The 15,085-nt window shown below is 39.4% G+C and overlaps 1 protein-coding gene across 5 annotated transcripts in view; it reads right to left on the bottom strand.

The window, feature by feature from the left end:
• Focad (focadhesin) overlaps positions 1–15,085 on the bottom strand; it is a 301,255-nt gene that overhangs the window by 100,266 nt on the left and 185,904 nt on the right. For all 5 annotated transcript variants that reach the window (XM_028859771.2, XM_037202700.1, XM_028859770.2 and 2 more), the window contains one exon: positions 4,382–4,499. In XM_028859771.2, coding sequence (XP_028715604.1) covers positions 4,382–4,499 — 118 coding nt within the window. The remainder of the gene's footprint in view (positions 1–4,381; positions 4,500–15,085) is intronic.

The following is a 15,085-nucleotide window of genomic DNA, read 5'->3' as shown; positions in this document are numbered from 1 at the left end:
AGACCTTTCCAAATAACCTTTCTCTTCTTCAAAAATACAGGCTTATGTGTTGCACAGGGACACGAGACTAGCTGGCTGTCTACCTGGAGCATACTATTACCAGATTATCATGGAATGAGTCCTGCTTGTCCTTTGGATGTTTTCAGAGAGATCTTTTAGAACCAAGCACCATTCTGTAGCAATGTTAGTACAAGGATTAAAAAACTGAAAACTTCTTTCCTTACTACCTTGTCTACACTCCTAATAAAGCCTGTGATCTTTGCTATTCGACACTGTATGTACTACTAAACAACATAATAATGTCAGATCAGAAGATAGCAAGATGTCACACAAAGTAACTGCTAAGATCAATGGGTCCATATTTAGGTGTCATTTCCATAAGGACCACTAGAGGCTGCCCAATACAGAAACAAAAACAAAGCATTAAAGGTAGATAAATCACTTGGGGGTGGGGGAGAGGGAGGGAGAGAGAGACAGAGACAGAGACTACTGCATGTTCCTCCAACAGGAACAGAAAGGCAGGGGTCCACCCAGCCACATCTGAATTTTGTTAGGAATACTTCTACCTCAAGATCTTTAAATGACCACGATTTGAAGGAGCAAATACTCGATAGCACATCTACTCAGTGTCCTTCTCTCTTTCTATATAAGCTCCTGCATGCAACCAAACTTATTCATACAGAGCAAAGAGAGGGACTGGGGAGGTTGCTCAGTCAATAAAGTATGTGGCAGGGCATGAGGACCTGAGTTTGATCCCCAGCACCTGTATAAAAAAGCCAAGTGAGGCAGCGCACACATGCCATCCCTGCCTGGGGAGTCAAAGACAAGAAGAACCCTGCAACCTGCTAGCCAGACTGTCTACCCAATGGCAATGCCCAGGTACAAGCAAAAGACTCTCACTCAAAAAATAAGGAGGAAGAGCAACTGAAGAAGACAGCCAAAGCCAATCTCTGGTCTATACATATGTATGCGCGCGCGCGCGCGCACGCGCACACACACACACACACACACACACACACACACACACACACACACAGTACTGAGAACATCTGTTGGGACAGTTTCTACTGACTCCTCCACACTTGCCCTCCACCCTTCTCAACACTGCTCTGGAGCCTCCAAAAGGAAACTTTAATGCAGCAACGGGCTGCTCAGTGTTTCAACCAGTGAAAGGCACTGGCAGGAGATCAAAGGGTGAAAACCTAGTCAAGTCAAGGAACCGATTCCCTAGACACTGTCCAACAGGTTACTACAGGCTGCCTGCACCCTTGTTTAGAGGGCTGTCTCCCCTTAGGCAGTTCTATCGGTGACACGAATGTCTCTCTCCCTCCCTACACAGGCCAGAGGACCTTCTATTCTCGGATGATTCATCCATCATGTCTAATGAATTTCCATTAACTTTGAAAACATGCTTTTAAAGAATCACTTTATTAAACTTTCTTCAATTATTCCATGGAGCATGAACTCCTTTTCCTGTCATGACCTTGATGAATGTAACATCTAAACAAGTGAATGACATGTAATCACAGGCTATGTACTCCAGTTCCTGAGCACTGTGGTAAAGGTATGCCTGCTCCAAGCTCAATATGAGGACAGATTTTCAAAACGAGTGTGAGTCATGTGACTGGGAAGCGAGGAGCACTTTGGTAAGAGGGTAATTTCGTGCTCCTTCAGGAAGAACTGTGTTCTGACAAAGGGGACGAGTACATCAGAAAAGAAGGACACACTGGCAAGCGCGCTGCTCCAGCCACAGAAAGCTGTCTACTTGTCAAGCTCTGTGGCCAGTGGAAACCTCTCAGCTCTGTCCTGGAGAAGGGAGGTGAGGGAAAGATGCCGGCACCTCCATGAAGCCACTACAGAGAATACCATCCTCCCCCAAGCAATGAAGCCACTACAGAGAACACCATCCTCCCCCAAGCAATGAAGCCACTACAGAGAACACCATCCTCCCCCAAGCAATGAAGCCACTACAGAGAACACCATCCTCCCCAAAGCAACGGAGCCAGCAGCCGGCATTCTTCCTGCTCTCCGCAGCCTTTGCCTTGGCCTCTTCATTGCATATAACCAGTGAGGATTAAAAAGAAGAGGAAAATCTACAGGACAACAAGGGGAGCATGTTGACACTGCAGTTATATCTAAGGAAAAAGCATCCAACAACTCAGAAAAATTAACATACGGAGCTAGGTTAAGGATCTTAAATATACTATGCTGAATGAAAAAATGCCTAATTCCTAAAGTCCACAAACTCAGAGCATCTGGCAAAATCCAAATAGGACTACAGTACAAATAATTTTAATAATGTTAAGAAGAAGAGAAGGAGGAGGAGGAGGAAGGAGGAAAGAGGGGGAGGGGAGGAGGAGAGGAGAAATAATCACTAACGAGTGAGGATCATGCAGCATCCACCGGGTATGCTTCCAGTCTCTGTTCCTATGTCTATGTCCTCGTCTGTCAGTGCTCCATTAATCAGAGAAAGTGAGCACACAAGAATGTAACATGTAGTCTATCGTGATGGTTTGCCAGACATAGTTAGTACCTCCACAATCAACTTGACTCCAATTTGCGATTCCCTCAAACAACCAGAGTTGGTAGAGTACTATAACCATCAAGTACAGATACCAGCACCGAGGTACCAGTGCTCAAAAGAGCTGCTCGGTAGCAACATTTTCCACCTTCCCAGGCACTCCTGCCCCTCTGCTGACCACAGCAGGAATCAGCAAAGGACACAAAGTCACTTTAACAGTCCAAATAATCTATTGGAGATGGATGTTTAAGGACACTAGAGGAATGTTGCGTAACAAGGCTGTTTCTTATTCCTGCTGGCTGTAACCCCAGAGAGACTCAAGGCTCCTGGGAAGCTATGAGGTAGGAAGTGTGGAGAAGAAAGTAACAGTGAACAAGCCTCTGAGGCTTGTCGTAAAGAAGAGAAGAAATGAAAACATATCTTTGCCTCAGCTCCACGATTCAGTTTGCCCTAATGAAAGAAGGCAGGGATGGACAGGAGTTTTGTCCATAAGTAAACAATAAATTTGGCTAAATTTTCAAGGAATCATTGTGTGTCACGAAATCAAGAAAAAGATAACATTACAGATTACTACAATCAAATTACAATAACTTAAGTTGAGAGGACATAATGACATTTATTTTATTACACGAGACACACACACACACACACACACACACACACACATATTCAAGGTAGAATTTGAACAAAAAGCAAATGTTGGTTAACACTGAGAAGCTTCAAATCACAATGGATCATCTACAGAATTTTTAAGTGTTTTTTTAATAATCAGAAGATAACTTTTTAAATAATATAAATTTTAATCACAGTCCACAATTCACATATCAAACTATAATCACTTACTGTTTCTTATGTAAGACTAAAATAGGGGCAGTGAAAGTTCTACATATGTGAGCACCACACACATGCACGGCATGCCTTTTAAAGGCTAACAGTCCAATAAACTTTATATCAAAGCTGAATGACCACATAATTTGATCATTAAAACAAAAATACATAAAAGTAAAAATGAAAGACATGGTATCATTATGTAGCCCTGGACAGCCTGGACTTCACTGCATAGACCAGCTGAGCCTCAAACTCACCATGCCTGGCAAGAGTATAACCCCAGCTTCCAGCCCATGGCCCTCCAGCTTCTGCCTCATCAGGACCTCCCACCTGTACACATCAATGCACCCACCGTGATCCATTTGTTAGAGATATTAATTTAGAGCTCTCAAATATTAATGCTGTGATTAGTGTTCTGTACAGAAAGAATAAATGAGAGATGCCTCAGCAGTTAAGAATCCTTGTTGATCTTGCAAAGGACCCAAATTCTAGTCCCTGCACCCATGTGTCAACTCACAATAGTTTTTAACACTTCCTCAGGCACCACGCATGCACATGGTACATAAACATACATCCAACCAAAACACCCAAACATATAAAATAGTAAATAAATTAAAAAAGGAATAAATTCATAACAGTAAAACTACTAGTAAATCTCTCAAAAGCCAAATGGCCATCTTTCTCACTTAGCTTATAACAAAAGGCCATTAGTTAAAGTGGTGACTTGAGTCCCAGTGCAAGTCTGTCTGGCACAATAAACTTAGTTTGTGATATGAATTCTAGCTACATTGAGAACAATTATTTAAACTCATTTTCCAGCTCAATGTTACTGTCATCTAATGGTTAAAATACCATATTACCTAAGACAGTCCCTATAGAACACAACTATACTTAGTATTTCAGCTAGAAAGTATCTATGTGAGAGTAAACTACACCATGTGCACACCAAACAAACAAAGAGCCCCCACAATTTATGAAACAGGCAAAAATCACTAAAAAATGCTAGCCCTATGGTTACCAAATAGGAGTCACCTGGTAAAACTGAAGGAGCAGTGATTGTCAACAGTCTCAGATAGCAAGGGCCAGGAATAGAAAGGTCCACAGATTCCTCTTCATCCATTTCATCAGGAACAGGCACTTCTGGCCTTATCTGAAGTAAGTAATGACATGTCAGAGAAGATGGAAATATAACTTGTAAAATATATTCTTTGTTGACTTTGTGTAAGATTTAAAAATCATCTTAGACTCAATCACATTTTAATATCAAACAACAATTTAAGTGAAATTTTAAAAACACACTCCCACTCCTGTAACAGCAGATGTGGTGATGCACACCTTTAATCCCAGCACTTGGGAGGCAAAGGCAGGAGGATCTCTATGAGTTTGAGGCCAGTCTAGTCTAGTGTGTGAGCTCCAGTACAGCCAAGGCAACATAGAGACCGTGTCTCAAAATCCACACACACAAACAAGCGCGCGCGCGCACACACACACCCACACCCACACACACACACACACACACACACACACACACACATTTACATTCATGTCCCAGACTGACTAAATGATAAACTCTAGTCATTTTATTTGGTAAGATCTCAGTTCCATTTAATGAACTGATTGCAATACAATAAGAACATCATTATAAGCCAGCATGAGCAATGATTATCATAGAAAACTAACAAAATACCACATCAAATAGTAATAAGATATAAACACTGACATATTCAATGTGTTCAACTTTTGTGTTTTATAATTAAATATTTGATTTATTTGATTTTTATTTTAATTTTTGATTTAGAGGCTAGAGAAAGGCTCAGGAGATAGGAGCAATTGCTGCTCTTTCAGAGGACCTGAGTTTGTATCCCAACACACAGGCTGGGCAGCTCACACTGTTTCTAACTCTAGCTTTAGGTGTTCCAACACATTCTTCTGGCCTCTATGATTACAAACATACATACATACACACACACACACACACACACACACACACACACACACAAATTAATCTTTTAAAATTGTTGTCGCAGCTACATCTCTATGACCAAGCTTAAAACCTTCTAGTGGAAATATGCAAAGACTGGGACATGACAAATGTTTTACTTGACATTCTTTGGACTTAGCCACTGTTGCTACAGAAAATAAAAACACTAAAATCAGTAATCAGTAGCTTCACTTTGTTGTGTGTAATTTGTATTTTGATGATTTTTTTCAGTTGCTTTGTGTTTAGTTAGCTTTGTGCAAACCAAAATAAGAATATAAGATTACCACTATCATATTTTCTACAAGATATAATGGTAAAGCAATTAATTAAATTTTTAATACTTTCAATGACACACCATCATAATGTCCACACAGAGATAATTAGCACGAGGGTAGGGAATCAAAATACAGAAAAGTGGTTGCTATAACCATAAAGTGCCAGAACCTAGTCGTTACCATTTGCCTGTCTCTGGGAGTTATTTTTAGAAATAATTAACAATTCCTGCAGACTGCCTTCTTCATGGGTCCCCAAAGCACCATTTCATTAGCAACTGCACTGAGTCAGGATTCTTGCAGAGGGATAAAGGAAAACAGAGAGCAAATGCTTCTCTTATGTGTAATGATCTCAACTCTAGTGATGCTGCTCAACCATGAGGAAAGTTACCATCAGTACAGGATGCACATGTGAAAGCAACTTAACCTCCTGAGTGCTCCCCAAGTCAAGACTTCATTTAGATTCAACACTGAGAACTTGGTTCTAAGAGAACTTCAGGAATAACATTCAGGCATAGTCCAGATAGAGTATGACAGCATTCACTTAGGACGCTACATTACCAGAGATACCCTGGCACACTGAGAACCTTTCAGTTCTAATAAGCAGTGGTGTTTCCCAAGAGTCTCTAGTTTATAGTTGGAATTTTCTATGTTTAGTATGATTGAGAACGTCCTTGAAATTCTAACCAGTACTAGAGCCTTTTAATTCCTGAAAACTAAATGAATAAAAGAGCAAGCTCATTGCCCCTGACATGCTTTCTGATTTTAAACATCAAGAATCTTTGGAAAACCAGTAAAATAATTTCCTTAAAGCCCAGAAATTCAAATATTAAGTATATAACAAAGATAAACAAAAACCTATGCTCATAGAAAGACTTGCACACAAATGTTCAAGAACACTTGTTATTACATAACATTATACCTCCAAATATAAGCACACTCATCGATTTATGAATTAATAAGCAAACTGAAGTATATTCATACAATGGAACATAATTCAACCGTTTGTAGCAATTAAATATAGCTTTAAAAAGAAAAGAAATAATAAAGGGGTGCAAGGGATGGCTGAGTGGGCTGAGGCACTTGCTGTGAAGCCCGTTGATCTGAGTTTGATCCCTGGGATTCACAAAGTGGAAGAGAACTCACTTGTCCTGCGACATCCACACATGTGCGACAGCACACATGTCCTTCTCTTTCAGATGTACAGGACAGATAAATGCTTGAAAAAGCTAAGTAAAGATCAATGATGGAGAGGCTTTGCCCTGGAGGAGGTGGGAATGGGGAGTGGGCTGGGGGGAAGGGGAGGGGGGCGGGAGGAGGGAGAACAAGGTAATCCGTAGCTGATATGTAGAACTGAATTGTATTGTAAAATAAAATTAAATTAAATTAAAGAATAAAAAAAAGAAAAGAAAAGAAATAATCAAAATTACACTAGAAATATAAAGAACCAATGAACAAAAGAATTGGTTCTTTGAAAGGATAAACAGTATCAACAAAGGCTTCACCAAACAAACCAGAAGAGACAGAGAGAAGAAACTAGCAAGAGTAGAGGAAAAGCAACAGATACCTGTAAAGTTTAGAGGATCACTGGAGAGTGCTTTGAAAAAATACATTCTAACAAACTGGAAAACCTGGAAAAATGGATACTTTTCTAGGTATACACCATGTACAAAGACTCAAGAAGATGAAAAGCCTAAACAGATCAACAATGAACAATGAGACTGAAGCATCAATAAAAAACCTCCCAACAGCCTGGCAGTGGTGGCCCACACCTTTAATCCTAGCACTCAAGAAGCAGAGGCAGCTGGATTTCTGTGAGTTCAAGGCCAGCCTGGGCTACCAAGTGAGTTCCAGGAAAGGCGCAAAGCTACACAGAGAAACCCTGTCTCGAAAAACCAAAAACCAAAAACCAAAAACCAAAAACCAAAAACAAAAAACAAAAAACAAAAAACTCCCAACAAACGAAAAGTCCAGGACTGGATAGACTGATTGCCCAGTTCTATCAAGTCTTTTAACTACTTCACAAAACAGAAAGAACAGACTGCTTGCAAACTCATGCTATGAAGCTAATACTACACTGACACACAAACTAAATAAGGAAGCAACAAGAAAAAATTTTCCTTGGTAAACAGAAATGTAAAACTCATCAATAAAATACGTGCAATCAAACTCAGCAATACACCAAAGAGATCAAACACTATGATCAAGCAGGGTTCATTCTAGGAATACAGGACTAGCTCAATATACTCAGCTCACATAAAAGAATTAATGCATAAAAATACAGCAAATAGAGGCTGAAGAACACTCACTGCTCCAGAAGACCCAGGTTTGATTCCCAAAACCCATACAGTAGCCCCCAACCAACTGTAATGAGATTTCCAGGGAACCCACACATGATGCACATACATGCAGGCAAAACATTTATGCATATAAACTGAGACAAATAAATCTTTTTTAAAAACAAAGCACACAAAGAAAGCCCAAGACAAAAATTGTGTAACTACTACATGCAGAATTTTTTTTTCCGCAAATTCAACATTCCTTCATGAAAAACTCCCTGCCTGTAGAAATCAGAGAGAAAATGATAATACCTCAAGACAATGAAAGTTATATGTTGTGGAATACTTGTTTAATTATGCAAAGATGAGTTGCATTTGTTAATGTTGTGGAATATTTAACTATGCAAAGATGTGTTGCATTTGTTTAACTATGTAAGGATGTGTTGGCTTTGTTTAATTATATAAAAATACATTGCTGTTTTACCTTGCCTGCTTAAGGTATCTGATTGGTCTAATAAAAAGCTGACCAGCCAACAGCAAGGGAGAAGATATAGGTGGGACTTCCAGGCAGGAAGATTAAGTAGGAAGACTTTAAGTTCAGGGAAGAAGGAATAAGAGACGCAAGGGAGATAGATGGCAAGGGCCAGACAGACAGACACGGAGGAAACAGGAAAGTCGGACGTACAGAATGGAAGAAAGTAAAAAGCCCCAAAGCAAAACACAGATGAACAGAAACAGGTTAAATTAAGTTAAAAGAGCTAGTGGGACAAGCCTAAGCTAAGGCTGAGCATTCATAATTAATAATAAGTCTCCTGTCTTTATTTGGGAGCTAGTTGGGAGCTCAAAGGAAACCCTAACCACAGCCATATACAGAAAACTACAGTCAATGTTATACTGAATAAGGAAAAACGTCAAAGCATTTTCTCTAAAATCAGGAACAAGACAAGGTTCTCTGCTATATCTACTATTATTCAATCTAGTACTTGAAACTTAGCCAAACGGGAAAATTAACAGATACTTTTCAAATGAACAAGTATAAATAGCCAAAAATTAAATGCAGAGCTGTGCAGCATTATTAGTCATTAAGCAAATATAAATCAAAACTACTTTGAGTCCAACTCTGATCAGAATGACAAATACATAAAAGTTTACAAATGTATCAAATGCTGGCAATGATGTGGAGGGAAAGAACCCTTAATATACTGCTGGGGATACAAGTCAGTATGCAAGTTCCTCAATAAGCCAGAAGTAGAACTACCAAATAATCTAGCTCTTCCGCTTCTGGGTCTAGACCTGAAGGAAGCAAAGGTGGCTTGCTACTGACATAGCTGCATACTCATGTTATTGTGTCACTATTCACAATAGCCAAGTCATAGAATCAGTCTAGTTGCTCAGCAACAGCTGAATGGTTAAAGAGAAAGTGCCATGTATACACCATGGCATATTATTTCACCAATAAGAACAGTAAAGTCTTATCACTTGCAGGAAAGAGGATGAAATAGAGATCACCATGTTAAATGAGATTAACAAGACAACATATTTTCTCTTACATCTGAAACTCCCTTTAAAATAAAGGACATGAATATATATATATATTATAAAAAAATATATAATATAATATAATATATATAATATATAATATATATATATATAATATATATATATATATATGGAACTAGGGAGGACTGCTGGGGACAGGTGAAAAATAATCCAAGTTTTTTAAAAAGGGGATAAAGTGCAGAGATACATGCTACATATAAAAGAGCCTTGAAAAGACCATAAAAAGGAAGTCAGTCATAAAAGGCCACATTCTGGATGCTTCCACTTATAAGAAAGGTCCAGAAAAGACAAATTCACAGAGACTGAAAGAAGATTAACGTTTGTTTAGGGCATGGAAACGAGGGGAGTAAAAGTGACCACCCACCCAACATGGACTCTTTTAGGGAAGAATGCTCTCAACCAAATCTTTACACATTCTAGAAGCCCTGAGCTGTCCACTTTAAATGGCTGTCTTATGGTTTTCGAATTACAAGTCAAAGGAGTTTAAAAATGAAAGTAAGGAGAGAGGAGCTGGGCTGACAGCAGAGAAGGAAAAGAAACCACTGCTGTCCCTCCATGTGAGGGAACATAACTGCTGGGCAAAATGTGTCAAAGAACCAAATGCTTCCAGAATGACTTAGCAGAGAAGGGGTACAACACTATATCCTGTCCAAGTCTTCTGCTCCAACAAGTGATGTTACTCAAAATCATTAACAGGATCCAGGATACTGACATTTCTAAAAGACACTAAAGAAAGTTACCAGGTTGGGGGATAAAGAAAATCCAACCATCTTAAATTGTCTAATTTCATGGTGATATGCGTGCCAACTAATGTAGGTGCCAAAGTCGAACTTGGGTCCCCTGGAAGAGCCATAAGTTCCTCTGCTCAGGCCTTAAGGAATTATTCCCTCCAACTAGCTAACACCAATCTTTGACTTTGATTTGTGTGTAACAACATAACAGCTTCAGAGTGAGAACGCTCACATGTAAGACTATCTGTTGAAGTCACAAAACTTTGGCAATTGCTTCACATTAGCTGATAAAACATCCAGGGGAAGCTAACGATGTCTTTAGAACACACACACAAAACTACAAGACCTCCCAATTATAGAAAAGAGCCGAATAAAAAATTAACAAATGACTTTTAAAAATCTCCTTCAAGTTGAATTGACTATGGGAAAGTTAGCCTATAAAACACCTCACTGTGCATTCCTAGGCAGATAACCTTCCAGCCACCTTTCTGTGTGCCTAACCTATGAAAATCTAAGAGTGTGTGCACAGGCAGAGGAGTGTGATGTAGAACGTGTCAAGTATCTGCATAAATTTAGTTAAAAAGAGAAACAGCTTCTGATGAATGCAATGACATTCACTTAAATCAAAGCCAAGAGGGTTACACCATATTTATACCAACCCCGGATACATAATGAGTTCTTCTTCATTGCTTCTAAAATTAGCCCCAGAAATCAACAAGACTATCTTAAGATCTTTGTACGTTTAATTTTGAAACAGCTGAATATTTTTTAATGACTCTAAGTCAGAAGAAAAAAAAAAAATCAATGTTTTCTACCTAAAAGTGTATCCCCTACTGGTTATTTTACCAGAAAAACAATTCTATCTTGTTTTAGTTGATTTGTTTTATTTTTCCCCCTTTTGGGTAGGTGGGGGGAATGATAAAGAAATGAGACAATAAGAGTGAATATCTAAACACACACACATACACACACACACACACACTAATAATGGGGAAAATAATTCTCTACTTTTTTAATATTGAAATGAATGGGTCATCAAGAAAATTTTAAACCAAATTTAAAGTTTTATTTTGAGATAAACAATGACATTTGTGGTGATGTATTGTGTCCCCAAATAAAATTTATCTGAGGAATCAGAAGAAAAAGCCAGCCACTACAGTAAACATAGAAGTCAGGCAATGGTAGCACACACCTTTAATCCTATCATTCAAGAGGCAGTGATCTGTCTGGATCTCGGTGACTTCAAAGCCACACAGGGAACAGAGCCAACCGTGGTGACACAGGCCTTTAAACCTAGCACTAACCATAGAGGTCTGCAGGTCTGTACAGGCAGATGGGAAGTGACAGAGCTGGGCAGGAAGAGGAAGTGATATAGCTGGACGAACAGAGCAAATGACATGGCAGAACAGAAAGGCATATAGGTGTGGGTAAACAGAAAGTGGGTCTATTCCTACTGAGGTGTCAGTGAGGTGATGTTAGCTTGTGGCTTTTCCTATTCCTCTGATGTCTCAGGTTTTCACTCCTATATCTGGCTCCGTGTTTTTTATTTAATAAGACCTTTTAAGGTTCGTCTACAGACATTACTGCAAATTCACAAAACACATGTAATCATTTAACATCCTCGGCACATAGGACAGAGACCAATACTTAGCAGATATTCAGTAAGTAGTTATTCAACCTAGCCAGAGGTAAGTATCTATCACCTGAAGTCCCACAAGCAAACTTAATAAGCAACAGTATGAGTGAACAGACTTTGTATCGAATCCCTTATTCACATGAGGTCTCCTCCAGCTCTAGCACCTGACAGTTTCCATCTTACTTTAGATGTATTACTTTAACACTACATTTTTTTCTCTGACCTGCCACTCCCCTTACCCTTTTGTTCTACCCGCCTTTTAACTTTCCACAAGCTCTATAGTATAAATTTATATTCATCAACAAATAAGAAATATTTGCTTCTTAAGGAAATTTAATGAAAAGTGGCTCTTGCAAACGTATGGGAATTAGAATGTACAAAGATAGTTATACTTCTAAATATGTATCTTGTTTTGTTTCATTTTTAATTCTAGCTGAAAAAAATCACAGCAAGGTCAGAAGTTTGGAAAATGTAGATACAGTTTCACTGGTAAAGTATACAGAAATCTGGTGACAAAGAGCTACAGAAGCTCCTGCTTGCATCCACTTTGGAAACATTCAAAACTACACCATTATTGAAAACGTGCCTTTTATATCACTGTCAACATCTACAAAATGCCTGATTGTACCCCTAGCTTTGGGGGGAGGTGTGCTTATTTGGTATACAATCAGTTTCTCAACTTCTCTTCTTTAGATAGTCAAACAGCCCCACTGGAAAGAGTAATAACAAGAAGAATGGTCTCACAAGCCCTACACAAAATCAAGCCAGCCAACATACCAGTACAGATGGGAAGGGGCTCATGAAGTCCTAACCGCTAGCTGAGATGCTATTGGCAACTGATGGCTGCTAGAGAAGGCAAACTAAGTTTTCTCAAAGGGGTCACACCCATGCTCCAGCAGACAGTCTGAAACCCATGCACATTCAAGTAGCACTCAGTTTCTACTTCTGTTGCTTATGCCTTTAGTTATATTCACAGATGACTGAGTATGTTAGAGATTATACTCCATTCAGTGGTATACAAAGTTCCCCTTTAGCTATTTCTGTAATTGAGTTCTTCTATGCCTTCTGATCCGTGCATACCCATAACTGGATCTTTATACCTTCTGCTGTAAATAGGAGTTTCTGTCTTTGTTGTTTTTAAAGAGTACATGAAGTTGGGAATGAAAAGTGGTGGAGGGAATAGCGGAGGTCTTGGAGGGGAGAGCACAGGGTGGATTTGGTCAACACACATTATATAGATGTGTGACATTCTCAAGGAGGCAGAGAGTTCAGCATTGGAGGACCTGGTGTCTCCAAGAAGATAGGTACTTGGTAACAGAAACTGGAGGGAGAGACGGGAGAGGAAGATTCATAGACTCCACCACCACAACCTTGGCTGAGGATAAATGACAGTGAACTACTGCTACTCTGGAGAAAAAGACCTATCCCAGAAGGGGGTAAAACAGAATGAACACTGAAAAGCATGATTACAGAGGAATAAGCCTTATGGCTCTCCTTTACCGTTCTGCAGTCTAAAGACTGAAGTTCAAACATATTTGAAGCAGTGACTCTAAGTGCATCACTCCTATTCAAAGCAGGAGGTATAAAGAGCCAGTTATGGAAATGCATGGATCAGAAGGGATATAAGAGCTCAATTTAAAGAAACAGCTGAAGAGGAACCTTGTATACCACTTAATGGAGTATAATCTCTAACAAACACAGTCAGAAGGTGAATATAACCCTAATGTCATAAAAGATAAACAGACCAGTATTTTAAAAGGTACAGGATAAATAGTGAGGAGTGCCTGACAATTGCTTAATAAAAGCTATTACCAACACGAGGCTATTTCAGTAGTAAGAGCTAAAATCAGAGGTACTTGTTATACTATGATTTAAATGAGCAACTGACGAATAAAAACATAATAAAAGGTATTCCTGCAGGTGTTCAGCTAATCTACTTGTGGGAGTTTGCACACCAACTTAACAGCACTGGTTTCTTTTTTTTTTATTAATTTATTTGTTTATTTAATTTTTATTGTACTTATATGGACTTGCCTGCATGTATATCTGTCCACAATGTTCATGCAGTGCCAGTGTCCGTGGAGGCCAGAGGAGGGGGGTTACATCCCCTGGAACTCGAGTTACAGATGGATCTGAACCACCATGTGGATGCTAGGAACTATACTCAGATCATCGGAAGAGTAGCCAGTGCTCTTAACCATTGAGCCATCTCTCAAGCACTAACTACATATGTTAAAAGATATACACAGCTAACCACAGTGCAGTTTCAAGTCCCATCGGTTTCCATTATAAAACACCTTCAGTAAGCCTTCCCACTTATGACCACTACAGGATAAGTTGGCCAGTTGAGTTAGTTTGAGTCCTCGATGGTATAGGAAATCCTGCCTTACTTAAGATTTGGTTTCACAGGCACTTATGTTCAGCTTCTTTTATATGATAGCTCCAATTCAATTCAGTAAAAATTAGTAAGCTGGCCAAGTCACTACTAGCTTCTGATCTCTGTAAAAACTTAACACAGAACAAAAGCCCAAACATGTCTAGGCCCTCTGGATAAGCGAGACAGTTGTTTAGCTTGAAATGTTTAGGGGGCCCCCAGGCAGTGGGACTGGGACCTGTCCTTAGTGCATGAGCCGGCTTTTTGGAACCTAATGCCTATGGTGAGACACTTTGTGCAGCCTTGGTGCAGGGAGGAGAAGCTTGGACCTGCCTCAACTGAATGTACCAGCCTCTGCTGACTCTCCATGAGAGACCTTGCCTTGGAGGAAGTGGGAATGGGGGGTGGTTTGGGAGGGAAAGCTGGGGGGTGGGAGGAGGGAGGACAGGGGAATCTGTGGTTGATATGTAAAATGAATAGAAAATCTCTTAATAAAAAGAAAAGGAGAAAAAAAAAGAAGAAGAAAAGAAAAGAAAAAGCCAAACATGTCTTAATACCTGAGGATGCCAAAAATTTCACAACATTAGATCTCCAGGATACTTTCTGGGAAATATTATATATAAATTCATGTAATACAATATCACCTTTTCCCATAAAGGCATTTGTTAGTCATCTGCACTATTTGGACTCACAGTGGCAATGAAAGTAACATCAGAGCTTCAACTCCTTAACAGGATCCAGTGCATTAAAGCTGGTTAAAGTAGGTAAGTACTAGATTTTTCTTTCTTTCCTTAAACACAGGGTCTCACTAGATAACCCTAGCTGGCTTGGAATGTGCTGTGTATACCAGGCTGGTCTTGAATGTACATAGACCAACCTACCTTTGCACCCCTAGAGTGCTGG

This window comes from Peromyscus leucopus, chromosome 2 (assembly GCF_004664715.2).
Source record: "Peromyscus leucopus breed LL Stock chromosome 2, UCI_PerLeu_2.1, whole genome shotgun sequence".
NCBI lineage: Eukaryota > Metazoa > Chordata > Mammalia > Rodentia > Cricetidae > Peromyscus > Peromyscus leucopus.
Note: the sequence above shows the minus strand (reverse complement) of the source record. Positions and strands in the feature narration are given on the sequence as shown.